Source organism: Humulus lupulus, chromosome 3 (assembly GCF_963169125.1).
Source record: "Humulus lupulus chromosome 3, drHumLupu1.1, whole genome shotgun sequence".
NCBI lineage: Eukaryota > Viridiplantae > Streptophyta > Magnoliopsida > Rosales > Cannabaceae > Humulus > Humulus lupulus.
In genome coordinates, this window is record NC_084795.1 from 37,936,640 (window position 1) to 37,954,656 (window position 18,017).

Genomic DNA, 18,017 nt, shown 5'->3' on the forward strand with positions numbered 1-18,017 from the left:
TTGATCAAAGAATTTGCAGTGGCAAGGAATGGTCTTTCGAGGATAATAGGAATTTTAGACTTTATGTTTACCACAAATTGGGTATAAGAATAAGAAAGTCCACGGGGCAATAGAATTTTTTAATTTGAACTAAAAAATCTTCAACAATACCCCTAAGCTTTTTGGTGGAGCGGTCAACAAGTTGTAGCACAATAGATGTTGGTTTCATTTCTCCAAGATCGAGTTGCGAGTATACAAAGTAAGGTGGGACAACTGGGATCGTTGTATTTTGGTAGTGTCTTTTGTTCAATCACCGCACTCACTTGCTCAGTCAAGAAAGCAGTCTTCTTGACATGGTGCTTCCTTTTTGTAGTGCATAGATCCTTGATGATTTTGGCATAAGCCGGCACTTGTTTTATGATGTGAAGCAAAGGAAGATTAATCTTCACTTGTGTCAAGTGCTCAAGGATTTCAGCTTGATTATCAGGAAGTTTCCCAACAGGTTTCAATGCCTAGGGAAATGATACTTTTGGAGAGGCATTGAGTTGTGGATTTTCGGGAATAATTTTTGGAGTACTAGGAGAGTTGGATTTTATGGGTGGGTCTTGCAAAGTTTTACCGCTTCTAGTCGTGATGGAATTTACTTCCTTGACATTTTGATTATTAGAATTTGAAGATTGGGCCATGTGTTGGCCTTGCACATTGAATTTCAGTTGGGAAGGAAGTTTGCCTTTTTCTGGAATGGCCAAGGATTCAATCAATTTTTAAAATTCACATTTCATTTCCTTGATTTCTTCAATCATTTGGCGATTTAATTTGGATTGTTCCTCTATGAATGCATGAAGGGTATTCTCGAGAAAATTTCATTGTGGATGAGCATTATATTGATGCAGAATACGCCTTTGATGGTTGAACTTGTTGCTCATTTCTCCATTGGCCTCCAGACGTTTGAGCTTGGTTGGAATATCGCCAAATGAAATTTGGGTGGTTTCTCCAACCAAGGTTGTACGTATGAGAGAATGGCTTGTTATATGCCCCTAAGGAATTGCATTGCTCCTCATAAACCCCCTTCATTTCATTCAAAGCTAAGTCGTCCTTAGCTAAATGCTCCGTCCCTCCACAAACAAAGCAAGATTCTTATGGTTCCGCTTGAGCAATCATGTGCAGTTTTTTGCCATTTTTCGTCATCAAGACCTCAAACTGTTTTTTCAAAGCTTCGAGTTGGGCCTTAATACTATCCACTTCTCGAAGTTAATAGATCCCTGCTGGTTTGTGTCGGTTGGTGCTATCAGTAGCACTTGGACCAGTCCAGGTGTGAGACTTTTTCGCAGTTTCTTCGAGATATTCAAGAGCATCGTCTGGCTCTTTTCGAGGAATTCACCATTGCATAGCATTTCTAAAAACTGGTGCTCACAACTAGTGAGGCCTTCATAGAAGTAACTGATCAAATGCCAGTTCTCATCACCATGGTGCGAGCATTGATTCAACAGATCAATCAATCTTTCCCAGACTTGATAGAACGTTTCAGTGTCCTTTTAGGAGAATGTGGAAATCTGCCATTTGAGACTGTTGGTCTTATGGCTAGGGAAGTGTTTCAGAAAGAAGTATTTGGTCATCTCCTCCCATGTTCCAATAGACCTAGGTCTCAAAGAGTATAACCAACTTTTGGCTTTGTCCTTCAAGGAGAAAGGGAAGAACTTCAATCGCACGGAATCGACATTTTTGGCTCGATTATAGAATGTGGCTACTACCTCCTCGAATTCTCTGATATGCACATATGGGCTTTCATTTTCCAGTCCATGAAATGTGAGCAAGAGTTGAATCATGCCAGGTTTAAAGTCTAATGTAGGCATATTAGGAGGGAAGATAATGCATGAAGGCGTGGAAGTGTGAGTAGGAAGGAGGTAGTCATTGAGAGTTCATGGTTGCATTTCATCATTGCGAGTCATTGCGAATGGATTATTATCAGCTAAAGTTTGTGGAGAAGCAGGATTGGTGGAAGGAGTTCCGGACGAGGTGGCAGATGAATTGGAAGAAATGTCACTAGAAGTTTCTTGATGATTCATCCACTCTCGGAAATCAGAATTAGATTTATTTTATGTCTTTATTTATTTTTATTTATTTAATTTTTTTTGTTAAACTTGTTCCTTGGTAGATTTGGAGGTTTTTGGGTGATCTCCAATTCCCTACTAGAACTCCCCGAGGTTACTAAGTAAGTATGGTGGATTACAAGTTAAACCTTTTCGACTAAACAACTTTTAAGCAGAGTGAAATTGCTTATTTTGACAGAACAAGCTTGGTTTTCTTATAGTAATAAGTTCAACAATGTAATAGTGCAAAGGTATATGCTTGAAATGTTCCGAGGCTGATTGGGAAGGTTGCCAAGGTACCACTTCAGACCCACACTTGCTTAGACAGAACTCCCCGAGGTTCCCATGTAAGTGTGGAGGGTAACGCTATAACAAACCTTATTGAACAACCAATCTTTCTAGACAGAACAATATCGGTTTCTACCATTTGTAATATCATACAATTGTTCCCAATACTAAGTGTTTTATGATTGAAATTTTATGTTGTTTTTTTTTTCTTTTGGAAAACCTAAATTCTAAGGAAAACTAAGGCAAAGAAAAAGAAAAGCCTAAACTAAGCAACAAAATAAACAATACAAAAATAAAATAAAGAAAAGAGAATTAAAGTGAAGATAAAATAACAAGCTTAATCTTTTTTTTTTTGTTCAAATATGTATTAAACTAAAACAAAAACAAAAAATAGAAAATAAATTAAGAAAGAAAAATGAAATAAGAATTAACTAAAAAGAAAAAATAATTATATAAATATATATATATATGGTTCTCTTTTTGTAACCAAAAGAAAGGAAAAGGAAAAAAAATAAAAATAAGAATAAATTTATATAAATATTTATTTATTCACGTTTTTTTTTTGTTATATAGATATGTATATATATATATATATATATGAATATGTATATATTTTGTTTTACCGAAAAAGAAAAAGAAAGGAAGAGAAAAATATATTTATACTATTTTTTTTTTGTTTTTATGATTTTTAATTAGTTTTTTTTAATAATAATAATCAAATTAACTAAAAATTAGTAAATTAAAAAAATAAAAAAAGTTATACTAACACAATATTTATACTAACAAAAATACAAATAAAGTTACTAACATTTTGGAAAATTTTTCACTAAACCTTTGAAAACTATCTCCCCTACAACGACGTCAAAAATTGTTTAACGCCCAAAATGTGACTACCACTAAGTATGTGACAGTCAGAATCCCGTGATCCGTAAGGGGAAAGACCGGGTAAGCTGTGCAATCCCACACCGCCTGGGGAAGGTCAAGTGTAATGATTCTAAGACTGTGTAGGTATGGGACTACACAGTTGAAGATGGCTTAAATGGATTGATGGGTACTACCTATATCAGGAAGGTGCATCTTCTTTTCGGTAGCCCATCACTTGAGAACTCCATGGTTAAGCGTGCTTGGCCTAGAGTAATCTAGGGATGGGTGACCTCCTGGGAAGTTTTCCCAGGAAGTGTGCGAGTGAGGAAAAAGCACGCTGGAAAGACTTGTCTTGGTTTGTAGGGCCAGTCGTCATTCCAGAAAGCAGCCATAGTGATGTGGGGCGTCACAAAGTAGTAGTTGTAGTAAAATCAGGTGGTCGATCCACAAGGAGATAACCTAAAACCAAAAGATTAGTAGAAAATATCACAAAAAGTTAGTAACATGAAATAAATAAAAATTGAAATGAAAAGATATTTGAGATTTTGGTGTTATCTTTTTGATGAAATGATAAAATGAGATAAGTGATATATAAGTAAGGTGTGATCAAGAGTTTGAGAAATAGAAAGGTTTTAAGAACCATCCATATGCTTGTTTGGTTACTAGTTACTTGATTTATAAAAATACACAAGTAAATAGTTCACATCCCAACATTTACTTGGAAAATATAACATTAAAGTCCATATTATTTTCTGACAAAAGTTTATTTGAGTTATAAAGTTCTTTACTTTAGGAGAACAATTTTAATCTTATGAAAAATCTAAAAATGACAAAATACCCAAGGGCAATAATGCAATTGAAAATTAGACATAAAATTATGTATCAATATTACTTTCACTAATTAGAAGCACATAGAAAGAGCATGACTAATCTTATATACTATTAGTGCAAGTAAATAAAGATAACAAAATAGAGATGAGGATGAAAGAAAAAAAAATTACTCAAATACTATATTAAAAACATAGTAATTCAAAGTAGCAAAATAACATCACTAGCATATGGAATAATCCCTAACCTTCCTAGGAAGATTATGTCATTGTGCTCATGATTCTCACAAAATTCTAAGAAGAAAATATGAGAAGAAAGTGAGTAGAAATTTTTCTATAGTTTCTTTACTCTAAAAATTACATACCAAATGTGAAAGAAGAGTTCCTATTTATAGGAGAAAATGAGTAAAAAGAAATTAAATTACAAATGGGTCTACAAAATAAATTAGAAATATTAAGAATCACTACTACAAAATAAGGATTTCCCGACACTCAACCACGACAGTCAACTCTGTTGACTGTCGTAATTGCTTAGCAGAATTCTACGCCGACAGTTAAAAACTGTAGGCATAGAGACCAACGCCGACAGCTAATAAATGTCACCGTTGCTTTTGACTGTCGCTATTGACCCCAACACCGACAGTTAATTCGAGACCAATGACTAAAGTAAAACTAGAATTCATGTAAATAACAATGGTAAGGGCATATAACAGTAGTAAGTCCAATTTATAGATTTATTGGATTTGGACTATATATACAATGACAAGGGGAGAATTCAAACAAATAATTGGCAAGTGGTATAGAAAATTGCTTTAAGCAAATGAAAAAAAAATAATAAGGAAAAAATGACAAGATTCCACTAATTATGATGGAGCATAGGCCAATGACAGCAACAACATAACCAAATGCAAACATGTAATCCAAATGATTTTACTTCCAACACAGTTATAACAAAAAATAATAACCCATGAATCCATATGGAAAACTAAGATAAATACTTATCTGTTTGTATTATTATTTTAAGGTCTTCATGAAGTCAACAAGGATAAATGAAGAAACTCATTAAAATGATGACCACTAGTCAAAACTATGTGATGCATGTGTGTGTGTATATTGTCACATCGAATATCAAAGATGGAAAATGAAGCATCTTCAAAGATTAATGAAAGAACTAGTCCTTGGTCCCAAAAATCTATCAGCAACTGTAAATTCCATCAGAAAATAAAACCAAGCAAAATCTGATAGTTACACAATGCACCCATCAGAAACTGATCACAAATTTGAAAGAAATAAATAATAATAATGAGATAAGCACAAATCCAAACGCTTGAAGAAAGCCTAAAGGATTGACATGGTCGTCCTAAGCATGGAAATATATACATTTATACAAGTACATAAAATATAATACAGTCTCATAGCATGCTAATCATGCACAGTACACTACAGTATCACTAATCATGCTAATCAGAAAGTACTGCCATTTCTAACTATAAAAATCAGTATCACTAATCATGCTAATCTAGTGAGATCGAACAACTATATAAAATAATACAATAAAAATCCCCACAGTGCAAGACTATCCTTTAAAACTTAATATTAAGATCCTGTAAACTAAAACAGAAAAGAAGTTAATTACAGCTCTAAACTAAAACATAAAAGAATTAACTATTGCTTTCATACTGGAATGAAAAATGTGATTAACTTACATAGGATCCTGTAGATAGTTACCTCTCTAAAAGTTTCATTGTAGTTGCCTCATCCAACACATCCTTGCATTCACATAGAAAAGCACAGAACTCTTTTATTATTGATCAAATTTATTTTTAAGTAATACACCACATACCAAAATCAGTGAATCTCCTCTTGCAAAGGTGAAGAAACTAAGCGTATTTCTGAGCTCCCTCGTTTGTCTTGTCAAGCTGCAAGACCATAGGTCGCCTCGTCATGATCCCTGCAAATTTTCCAATCCAAATTCTATTATATATCCTTGCTAAAACAAAATAGTAAATAAGAAGAAAAAAGATACAAGAAAATTAATGATAAAAATAGTAAATAAGAAAAAAACAACTAGCCTTTGTTTACTTTTGATTATTAAACTAAGCAAGCTAGTTAATTGAGGGTAGATAGAGATGTATAATAATAATAAAAAAGAAGAAGAAAGAGCTACATGAAAAGCTGAAAAGTAATAGACATAAAATTAACAATTGATTATGCACTCCGAATGTTACTTACTTGATTACCATTGTAATTAAATCTTTACACTTATATGTTTCAGTTGATACCAACTCAAAGACAGCTTTTGTTACCAACTCAAAGATTGCTTTTGTTAACATAGTATGCTGCTTGGACAGTATTTCAGCAATAAGTTGGCAACCAAATAAGTGAGAGTTCTTCAGGATTAGGTTTCTTGTAGATGAATCAACAGTATAACCATGTGGGGACATCCATTGCAGATGTTGAATAAGTAAATCCTTCTTTTCTGGCTTCATAATATAACGTGATATGGCCATCCGAAATATTTCCTGTGGAGCAAAGCAAGGTTAATGGCCAATTAAACTTGAAATTCAAAGCAGAGAAGGGAATAAAGGCTTATTTTTGTTTCATCCACAGGAATCTAACAATAAGAGGAGAGTTTATAGAAAAGAGAGGATGTTTTAATTTTTCAATACCGTTCCTATAGCAAACAATTATTTCTATTAAGAAAAATAAAAATTACAAAAAAGAGGGGAATGAAAAGTTCCACAAGAACCGACAAACCAAATCAGCGATACATGTGAACATAGTTCACATTTCGAATGATATGCTTAATTTATTTGATACACAAAATCTATGTCGACTTTCCTAGTTTAGTGGAGATATTTTCCTCGTTTATTTGTATGCATTTACTCCCTAAAATCAGGAATTTTACTTCCTATTCCTAATATTTAATAGTTTGTTTTTCTATACATTAGTCTGTATGTATTTCATAAAAGAAGAGGATAATTCCTATTAGTAATGCTAGACACACTCTCAATTTATGCATAAAAATTACACACATCAAGTGTATTTAATTTCAACCATAGACATTTTTAACTAGGGGCCACATCATCTTTAATTGCATGATTAAGATTAATAACACATTATAGTGAGTAAATTTTGTGTATCCCAATCATTACTCATTACCTAAAACACAGTACAAAACAGAATAAAAATTCTGACAAATAATTTAAACAGAATTGTATAAACAAAAAGATTGAAGCGGAGGTTTTAGACGAGCATAATCTTCTTAACATATCTGGCTTAACCTGGATGCCTTTATGGGAGGTCCAACCTACGGTATAAATAGAAGAAAAAGGTAAAGAAAAGGTTCAAACTTCAAATTATGGACAGGCTTGATAACATTCGGGCTAGCCCCAGCACCAAACATATTCCAAGATCATCAGCATGGATATAGAAAATGATAGGAGATTTGAGTCAATGTAAGGTAATTCAATGACACTAGTAATTTGTTACCTCATCAATCTTGCAGTCGAAACCATGGATCACTTTCAAAACATCATTTATTGAATTGATGTTTCCTGACTTAATAAATATAGTTGCAAACTTTTTCATAGCAGGCGTGGAAATCAACTCTCCATTGCCCTGATCATGAAAATATATCACAAGATCCTCAACTAAATCATTACATAGAATGGAGAACCAGGAAACTTGTAAACAGCATAGCAAACCTTTACTACAACATAGGCATCTTTCAAAAGCTGGCCAGCGATTAAAATGTGGAGAATCTTTTCATGGATAGCTTTGCACATGGTGCTTTTGCCATATCTCAACATATTGTAGACAGAAAAAGCATCTGCGTGTGCCTTCATCTTACCAAGATAAAATATTAGGGAGGAACAGAGTTCCTACACAGCCAAAAAGAAAAAACTATTGGAATAGGTTCCCCATTCATATATTATCTCGTTTCAGGTCAGAGTTCCAATAGTTCAAGGCAAACCTTTATAAACAAAAGAAAGAGCAAATCCAGATTAGACTTTAGTCATGCATACTTGAAACCCATTATATTCTAAACCAAATACGGAACATCCTACAGCTACCTAATCTCCATAATATCTCATCACATTTTATCTTCCCTACTCAATACTCATTATTCCCGCATGTTTTCTGTCCTAAAAGTTGTCAGGCAACAAGGCCACAATGAGTATTTTTTTAAAATAAAAAAACAATTATTGGGTGAGTTCCTAAACCTTGTCTGAAAGATTATTTGGGAAATTGGATGTGGAAGATATTATCTTTTTTCTTCATAAGCTCATTACTTTTTTAATTGACTTCATTCATATCTGGAATCCTTCTCATTCTGTGTCTATCTTCCAAAATCTTCTTCATTCCCGCATTTTTTTCCATGAAATTTTCCATGTTTTCTATTTTACTCCTGCTTCTACATAACTTGTTTATTGAAAAATATATTATAGTTTTTTCTACTCATCTCTGGACAGAAAAACAAAGAAAAAAATGTGTAGCTAGTTTTAATCAATAGGAAGGAGCATACCTCATCTAATTGATGGCCTTTATTGTGCATATCCACTGTCATTCGGTAAGCAAGCAAATACAACTTCTCCTTACAGAAATATTTTATTAGGATATGAAAGGTATAATTAGGACTGATAGCTAATTCATCCATTTTCTTTAACATTTCCATTACGCTCTCCATATCGCCTGCTCTGCAGTAAGCACATAGCATAGTGTTAAACATCACCAAGTTGTATGTGTCATATCTTGCTTTAAAATCCTTGGCCAACTGCTTTGCTTCTTCCAAAAGCCCGCCTCTGCAGAATGCTGAAATCATGATACTGTAGGAATAACCATCTGCCAGTGGAAAAATACATCATTTCAGCACAATGATAGTCTGTATAATTATACTAGATGACCTATGGAAAGCATGCAAAACGACAGCTATGCCCATCAAAGCTCATGTTGATTAAACTGAATCTATCAAATTTGAGAGTAAAGTTGCAACAGAGATTCCTTTATAACTTTACTACTGTTGAAAGACACATATTATTGAAGGTGCATTATCAGTATTATAAACTTTTTGATACAAGATCTAAAACAATGTTATTCCAGGGCAAACTTTCTAATACTTGGATTCAAGGATCTGCCACAGGACATCTCATGACTAGGGTCAAAATACCAAATAAACGCGTTGAGGGTTCCTTATATGTTGAGGGTTCCTTATATATGTAGGTTACGAAGTCCCTTCTCAATTGCATTTAGTGAAAACTAATTTTAGTGTAGCATGCATAGCATTTTAACATTCGTGTTGAACACTTCTTGTCCAAATCTTAAGACCTTAATTAGAAACCCTAGTAAAAATCAAATTAAGTTATGAACAGGATTTTGAGGGCATGACAAATGATATGTTTAGTTTGATAACCTAAAGAACTAGATGCTTATGCTTTTTAGTGCATCGTGCATTAGTAAGAAGGAAATTCATAGTTTGATGTCTAAAAGAAGCCTACTTAACAACTTTATTCACTGCATACCTGAGCTAACACATTTCTCAAGCATTTCATCAAAAATTGATTTAGCTTCATTGATCTGTCCAGTCTTAGCAAGTGCATTCATCAATAAACAGTATGGCATCTGAAAATAGATTGATGATGAGTGACAAACATACAATCACAAAAGGAAAAAAAAAAACTGGAGCTAATAAAAAGTGTAGGTAGCATTCCCCCAGGGGCCAAAAGGAAATGAATATAGATTTTTAGTAAAATTACAAAGAACTCTAAGTTTCCATGAATCATAACCAAATGTTGGACAAGAGACGAGCATATATTGTTAGTTCCAAAACATTTAAAAAAATAATAATCAATCAATCAACATAATGGCTATGCTTACTTGACAGATTTGATATTAAATTGAATGACCAAAGGAAATTTTGTTGTTTTGGAATTAAGATAATTAGTCATATCATCTCAAAAGAAGAACAAATAAGTAAAAAGCAAGTTGAAAGTTTCACAACACAAAGACAAACATTACCAATAGTTGTAGCAAAAAGAAATAATTCAGACAATTTTGGCTCAGTCAACCGAATGTATTGACCAAACTAGTTCCACACTGAACTTTAATGATGATGCAACTTAAATCCAACACATTTGAGGTTAAACAAATGCTCTCAAAGAGAAAATCTCATAGTAATTACAAACTAGAAAACCTAGGACTATGAAACTAAATGATAGTTGTAACAGTACAACTGTACAAGTTTACCTCATCTTCGGCGTAGCCCTTAGCTTGCAGTTCAGCTAAAAATTCTCTAGAATTTTCAAACAAACCTCCTCTGACATATACCTTGAGTGCATTTTCTCAGTAACCAAACAGAGTTTTCTTTAATTGAAGTTGAAACAAACCTCCACTCAAGCTACTGGTCCGAGTTAGGTCGATATCGTAGGGACTGGACTCAACGTCAAGACCAGAACAGACCTTTTCGGGAAGCCTAGAGATGAATTCGGTCCTGAGCGAGTTAATAGAGCATCCTCGACTGAGTCGAAGATTCCGATGACCGTTATCACTGGGTCACTGGAATGGTCGGAGAGGCTCCGTTACTAGAATGGTCGGAGCACCTCATCGTTGCACGACCGTTATCACTCGGTCTCCGACTTCGCTCTTCCAGCGACTGAGAGGCTCCTCCTATTCGTTGAGGCTCTTGTAGGAGGTTGCGTTGGAAAGAGGTGGTGGTGTTCAAGGTTCGGTCTTTACCAATTTTTTCAACTAGGTTTTAGAAAATTGACTAGAAGAATAAGAGGAAGACGGTAACAGGATGGTCAGAAGTGTGTAGAGGTTTGGAAATAAAAAAGTAAAAAGTAGAATACTTTACTAAAATGCGGGCTCCCAAATTTTGTACCGCCAATTTTTTTTCCCACAAATTGTTTTATTATTTGATATACCATAATACTTTTTCAATACTATTATATTTATATGTTATGGAAAGGGGTATTTGGTGTAGTGACTTAAGGTAAGACTTTGTAGCTTCTTCAGTTTCTGGTTTTAGTTTTTGGCTTATGGTGCATAAACTGGATTTGATGGGAACTATAGGGAATTCAGGCCAAAGTTTGAGGAAGAGCAAGCTAAGGAGGTGTAGAGTTTGTCTTGAAATTGAATTCCCATTAAAGGTATGAAATTCTAAGCCTTAACCTTTGAAGGTTTGATTGTCTTTGTTGAGTTCCTGAAGTCTGTGAGCAACAATGGTGAATTTTGAGATTAGGGATGAATGTGCTTGGGTTTTGAGTATTTGGGTGCTTGGGATGAGTGGAGTGTGTTAATAAGCTTGTTTTTGAGTTTGGTGAAGGATTGGAGAAGTTTTGGTTGAGTTTGGTTCAAGGAAATCGCAGGAAGGAAAATTGAGGTATTGCCTGTCTGTGACTAGCGCTACAGCACTAGCCTTTGGGCACTGTAGCGCTAAGCCATGGTTCTTGGGGGATTTTGCTTCTGCTTGTAGCGCTGTAGGGGCCTTTGAAGAGCGCTGTAGCACTGCCCTGTTTCCAGAAATGGATTTTAGGGTTATTTACAAGGGTTTTTGACCAACGGTTCGGGGTTCGATTCCACCACCTTGTTTGGTGGAACTAGGACTTCCCGGGGGCTAGGGATTAGTCCCGAGGCTAGGTTTTGGACTTGAGGTTTGGTGATGACTTTGACCTATGATTGTGTTTAGGTGAGCGCCAGGGCTCGAGAGGGATCGTGCTCAAAGAGTCAAGTGATCAAAGCTAGCGAATTGAAAGGTAAGAAAACTACACCTGGTTATATGTTTGTGATGGGACTAAGTGCTCCCGATATTTGTATTATGTCAATGATGGTATTATGCCATGGGACATGTGATAGCGGCCTAAGGATGCCGTACACAATATTTGCGCACATGGCGCGGCTTGGCCACTGGTAGCCGAGGACAGCTTAATATTCACTGAGTTCGGTTTAAGCGGGCTGGAGTTAGTGGGATAACGGAGGGTGTGGCCTGAGGGCGCTAACCCTAGTTATCATATGTGATTTGGTGTGAATTGATATGTTTAGTATGCTGAATACTTGACTATTCTGAATGATTGATATGATTAAGAATATGTGATGCAATATGAGATATTGAATTGTTTGTTGATTGCTTATGCTCTGTTGTTGTGTTTTCTTGCTGGGCCTTGGCTTACGGGTGCTACGTGGTGCAGGTAAAGGAAAATGCAAGTTGGACCAATCCTGAGATGGAGAGTTGCAGGGTTGAATGTGCATAGCCAGCTGTTCGATCATCATGGTCGAGGAGTGGATTAGGACATGGATTGCCTAACTATCTGTTTTGCCTTAATATGGCTAATATTGTATTTAGTCCTTGAATCTTTTGTAATCAGTTTCAAACTTAACATTTTTGGGATCACGTGTAAACATGAAAGGTCTCTTTATGAAAAATGTGACTTTTGAGACCAAAACATTTTAACCCTAGTTCCTTTATAGTTTCAAAAACATGTTCTTAATTAAATGACTTGATTAGCAAGTCTAGCACTTTATAAACACACAGTGTAACGGTCTTAGCTATCCAGGGCGTTACAATCTGATATTAAATCCCAATTATCATGGGATATTATGTAATTAATGCATTTATTTGTATTTATTTCAAATTTGAATTGTAACTTTCTAAAATAAGGGGAAGATATTCTATCAACAAGGTCTATAAATAGATTGAGGAATTTTATTTAAATACAAACAATATTGTACTGAGAATACTTTGTTGCATTGCTTTGATAAAGCTTTGAGAGTGTATCATGAATCAATAATATTGACTTGTGGACTAGGTAGATTTTAACTGTTGAACCACGTAAAAACTCTACTGTTCTTTCATTATTTATTAGATAGTTATTTAGTGCTCTTCTAATTTAAGTTGATGAAAAACGGTGTCAACACTAATGTATCTCGCAATGTTCTTTGTTGAATTTGATAAAGAAAAATAGCTTCATTCACATGATAAAAAAACAAATCATCAAGCAAATTTATAAGATAAAAAATATGATATGTATGCATTTATTATTTTTAAATAAATATGATTTAATTATTTAAATTATCATAAAATATCTTAAAAATATCCTATTTTAATTGATTAACTTATTTATTTTTATTTAAGATTATGTTTGTTCTAGTTTTTTAATTTGGGAGTGACAACAAGAGATTATATATTAAATGTTTAATATAATATTTATTTTTATACAGTGGATTTTAAATTTAAGTTTGTGGCTAGTTGATAGTAGATTATATTATATATTTAATACGATATTATTATAATAAGTGAAGTTTAAGTTTAATTAAATTTTATTTAAGTTATAAAATGTATGATTTTATTATTTTTAAATAATTATTATTGTAAAATATCTTATTTTAATTTCTTTAATTATTTATTTAATTTTATCTGAGTTAAAGTCATATTTACAATCTTCCGTAAAATATAAAAATATTTCGTTAAAATAATGAAAAAAACAATCGTTAAAACCAAAAAAAAGAAGAGATATGTATATATCATTAATATTGCAACTATAATAATTTAGTAAAATAATGTTGTGAATACAAATTATTTAAGTTAATTATGTACTTGTTGCTAAAAGTGGATAGCATGATTGAAAATATGTATATACATGCAATTACATGCATGTATACATATATAGAAATAGGTCTAGCCCATGGGACCAATAGAAATAAATGTGGTAGATACTTCTATCTACCGTATTTATAGAGTTACCCTTATGAGACTTTGAATAACACTTGACAGCTTATATAATAATTTAGAAAGAAAAAGAAAAAAACAAAAAAGAAGAAAAAGACGCAACGGAATCCTTTTATTTATTTATTATTATTATTATTATATTTTGAATGCCAAAACATATCCATATCTTTATGCGCATGTATAACGTGATTTAGTTGGTTGGTAGGTAGATAAAATTTGGGTAGATAATATTGTAGGTAAAATATTTGTTTGAATGTAATATTAATTTAATTTATAAAAATATAAAATATTATTAAAAGTGTTATAAAATATATTTTTTTCATTGTCATGTTTATTATTGTCATTAATTAAATATTTAAATATTTTAAGAATGATTCAATATTTATTTTATATATTTTTAAGTATTATAAAAAAAAATAGTTTTTTAAAACTTAAATAATATAATTTGAAAAAATTAAGCACTTAAATGATATAAAATTAATTTTTGAGCCAGTTACTAAGTATAAAAAATAGTTACGGCAGCTGTGAAAAAACTTTTTTTTATTGATGGATGGGCGTTGGTTTAATTATTAAATAATGAATGTCAATATAATGTTATTAGTGGTAAAATTTCACCAAAAAAAAGATGGAGAAAAATTGTGAAAATTTGTAGTCACACAGTTCAATAAAAATGTGTATTAGGTGATTCATTTTTTTAGTAACTTTATTAAATTATGAGAGTTATTAAAAAATGCAATGATATGTGCGCACAACACTAAAACATGACATATCAATTGGTTGGAAAAACTATTAATTGTGTAATATTTTGATTGATATCATTCTATTAAAAAACTGATCATTTATTATTCTTTGTCAATAATATGGTGGGACCTTGACTTGTCGATAGGATTGAAATCTTTTGTTTCTTTTTATTTAAAATAGAATCGACCACAAAACACGTAAATCAAAGTGATGAGATTATGTATCTTTTAAAGCGATAAGGTATTGAAAAAATATTTTTTATTAATTGATTTACTGCTAGTTATGAAACAAGGCACGATAACGAAGTCATACGTGTTAATTTACTAATATCTCAAATAATTATTTGCATAAAAATTAACAAAAATACCCCTGACCTACTCTATAAATAGCCATGCACAATGCATAAAGGTATATCTTCATGCAAAACTCATAATGAAGTTAAACATTCTTATACTCTTTTCTTCTTCTCTTCTTTCTCTTTGGTTAGGGATTGCCTTTGCATCTGATCCCCAATGTGGAAGAGAAGCAGGTGGTGCATTATGTCGTAATAACTTATGTTGTAGTTATTGGGGCTTTTGTGGTAACACATCTATCTATTGTGAGGATCGTTGTCAAAGTCAGTGTTGGAATTCACCACCACCCCCACCTCCGAGCCCTCCTCCACCCAGTCCACCACCTCCGAGCCCTCCTCCACCCAGTCCTCCACCTCCAAGCCCTCCTCCACCCAGTCCACCACCTCCAAGCCCACCTCCTCCCAGTCCGCCACCACCTGCAAGCCCAGAAAGGCCAGATCACAGATGTGGACCAAATTATGGAAACAATCCTTGTGGACCAGGAAGGTGTTGTAGCACAGCTAATTGGTGTGGTAGCACAAGCGCCTATTGCCAAGGATCAGCTTGTCAATACCAATGCTGGGATAGAGAGCATTGGGTTGATCTCCCTCGAGCTTTGCTCCGAAATGACAATAATGCTACTAATAATGTTATAGTAAGCAACATTATTAGTGAACCACTTTTTAACGAAATGTTTAAGCATAGAAAAGATTGTCCAAGTCAAAGTTTCTACAACTATGACTCTTTTATCATTGCTGCTGCATCTTTTCCTGGTTTCGGCACAACTGGTGATATTGAAACTCGCAAAAGAGAGCTCGCTGCTTTCTTTGCTGAAACATCTCAAGCAACCACGGGTTAGTTGAATGTGAATATGTTGTATGTTAAAAACTTATATTACATTTTTTTCTTCCATTATTTGCACTTTTCAAATGAAGAAAAAGTAAGGAAAGTAAGTGCAATAATATTTATAGGTATTTCAGATTTGTTACATAGATATAATTGTTCGATAATCTATTTTTGTAGGAGAATGGACTGATTCGATTGATCCACATGCATGGGGATATTGTTATATCAGTAGAACTACCAGTGAGAATGATTATTGCACATCCTCTCGTTGGTTATGTGCTTCTGGTAAAAAATATAGTAGTCGAGGACCTATCCAACTCACTCAGTGAGTATTTCTTTCCATTTTATAAATACATGTATATAAATATATTTATTTATACGTCGATGTTAATATTATTCTAATTTTTATTATTCTTTGACCAGCAACTACAACTATGGACTTGCTGGTGGAGCTCTAGGAATAGACTTGATAAACGACCCTGATTTGGTAGCAACAGATTCAGTTGTGTCCTTTAAAACAGCCATATGGTTTTGGATGACTGAACATGACAACAACCCTTCATTCCATAACATTCTTGTCAATGCTAACTCTGGACCTAATCAACTCCCAACTTATGGCCATGGCAATTATGGTGGTTTGAGAACTGGTACTAACATTGTTGGGTACTATAAAAGGTATTGTGACATGTTAGGAGTGAGCTATGGAGATATCTTGGACTATTTCTCTGACCAAACCTCTTTCTCTCCAAAAGTTTCTAGCATTTGAATGCCTCTGAAATCGATCAGAGTAGTGCAAGACCCATAGTACTGGGCAACTGGCTCTAGCTAGTCAAGAAAGTCTATGTAATTTGTGTGCATCCGCATCGAAGGGCCTCAACTTATTGTACGGCGTTGAGCTTTATTATATATGAAGAAATAAATGATGCGCTTTTAAATATTGTGCCTTATATATTATTTAGAGAAATACTGAATATTATGCTTGAACTTCTAACAAGAGACACGTGGATATATCCAACAAACTTTAGTTTCATATTTTCAAAAAAAATTAAAAAATAATTACTTTTTCCATTCTTTTCTGCAAATAATAAGCCTTATTTACAAGATGTGACACTGAAAATTTGCCTGACAAAAATGTTTAAGCATAAAAGGAAAGGTTCCCAAGTCAACAAGGGGCTCTACAGTTACAAGTTTATTGCAACTTAGTAGATATATAAATTTAGAACTCATAATAAATTTTATAAAATTTATTAAATACATATATATATATATATGTGTATAATTTGACAGGAGATCTTAATTAGTGTATAGAATATGGTTATTATACAATTTAAGTGTGTTCCAATCATAACTTATGTTAATATTTTTTTAATACATACCATATCACTCTAAAAGATTCATCCACGTACATACATTGAGATTTACGTGTTTTGTCCTATAGAGTGTATTACTTTCTCGATTAATTTGATTAATTATATATTTTATAATCAATGATGTAAATTTTCCAAGCATGAATTTTAAAAAGTTCAAACTTTTGAAAGAAAAAATTATAATTACTAAGCAACATAAATTAATAAAGTAAACAAACAACATCTAGACTTAATTATCACTACAAAAAATAAAGCATATACTGATAACACTATACTGAGAATGTGGTATAGACAATTCAGAACCGCGTCATATCTACGCAGTTTTTTTTCATTTTAGTTGATGTACCGATGACTCTATACCGAGAACATGTTCTTGATATAGGTCATTTATATACTTCGTCTTCCCCAAACAGAGAACTCATTTCTCTGAAACCAAAAAAACCCCAAACTCGTTTTCTCCACCATTTTTTTTCCATTTTCTGGATTTCGGCCCCCAAAAGCTATGTTTTTTTATAAATCTTCCCTTCCAAATAAGATTTAGTCATCAATAGGGTCTATTAAGGTATGTATTTATATATATTTCATTTTATTTTGTGTATAAATTTATCAATTTTTTTTTCTTTCTGTTTTGGACTTCTCTAATGGGTTTTTTCTTTATTTCTTTTTAGGTGCTGCATTATTCACAAGTGATTTTACAAGTATCACGAATTTTCTTTATAATTTTTTGGTTTTTTTTAATATTTTTGGCATAAATATATTTGGAGTTTTATGTATAATTTTTTTAATATTGTTAATATATTGTTATTTGTCATATAATATATATAATTTTTTATTATGTATTTAAAATAGGTAAGAATAATAATTAGAAATGAAAATTAGTTAAAAGTTTAGTGATATCCAATTTAGAGGATATAATGTTGTGTAGTATTTTAGTAAAATACATATATAGCTTTAGGATT

The 18,017-nt window shown here is 32.9% G+C and overlaps 2 protein-coding genes across 2 annotated transcripts; one reads left to right on the plus strand and one right to left on the minus strand.

Annotated features, from left to right (window-relative positions):
- Window positions 1-6,211: 6,211 nt before the first annotated feature.
- Window positions 6,212-9,212, minus strand: LOC133823941 (pentatricopeptide repeat-containing protein At1g10910, chloroplastic-like). Its single transcript, XM_062256794.1, has 5 exons — window positions 8,577-9,212; window positions 7,756-7,932; window positions 7,541-7,669; window positions 6,289-6,570; window positions 6,212-6,223 (listed from the first exon to the last, which is right to left on the minus strand). The coding sequence occupies exons 1-5, from the start codon at window positions 8,871-8,873 to the stop codon at window positions 6,212-6,214; spliced, it is 897 nt and encodes a 298-aa protein (XP_062112778.1). The 5' UTR covers window positions 8,874-9,212.
- A 5,711-nt stretch (window positions 9,213-14,923) lies between these two features.
- LOC133822539 (mulatexin-like) lies at window positions 14,924-16,626 on the plus strand. Its single transcript, XM_062254908.1, has 3 exons — window positions 14,924-15,699; window positions 15,869-16,016; window positions 16,115-16,626. The coding sequence occupies exons 1-3, from the start codon at window positions 14,946-14,948 to the stop codon at window positions 16,455-16,457; spliced, it is 1,245 nt and encodes a 414-aa protein (XP_062110892.1). The 5' UTR covers window positions 14,924-14,945; the 3' UTR covers window positions 16,458-16,626.
- Window positions 16,627-18,017: the final 1,391 nt, after the last annotated feature.

Bases quoted from the DNA above. Each gene is read 5' to 3' on its own strand.
- LOC133823941 (XM_062256794.1), bottom strand. From the start codon at position 8,873: ATGATTTCAGCATTCTGCAGAGGCGGGCTTTTGGAAGAAGCAAAGCAG. The intron at 7,933-8,576 runs GTATGCTCCTTC...TTGGCTGTGTAG, and splicing joins AAGGCCATCAATTAGATGAG to GAACTCTGTTCCTCCCTAAT. The intron at 6,571-7,540 runs GTAACAAATTAC...TTTGCTCCACAG, and splicing joins TCGACTGCAAGATTGATGAG to GAAATATTTCGGATGGCCAT.
- LOC133822539 (XM_062254908.1), top strand. From the start codon at position 14,946: ATGAAGTTAAACATTCTTATACTCTTTTCTTCTTCTCTTCTTTCTCTT. The intron at 15,700-15,868 runs GTTAGTTGAATG...CTATTTTTGTAG, and splicing joins AACATCTCAAGCAACCACGG to GAGAATGGACTGATTCGATT. The intron at 16,017-16,114 runs GTGAGTATTTCT...TTCTTTGACCAG, and splicing joins GGACCTATCCAACTCACTCA to CAACTACAACTATGGACTTG.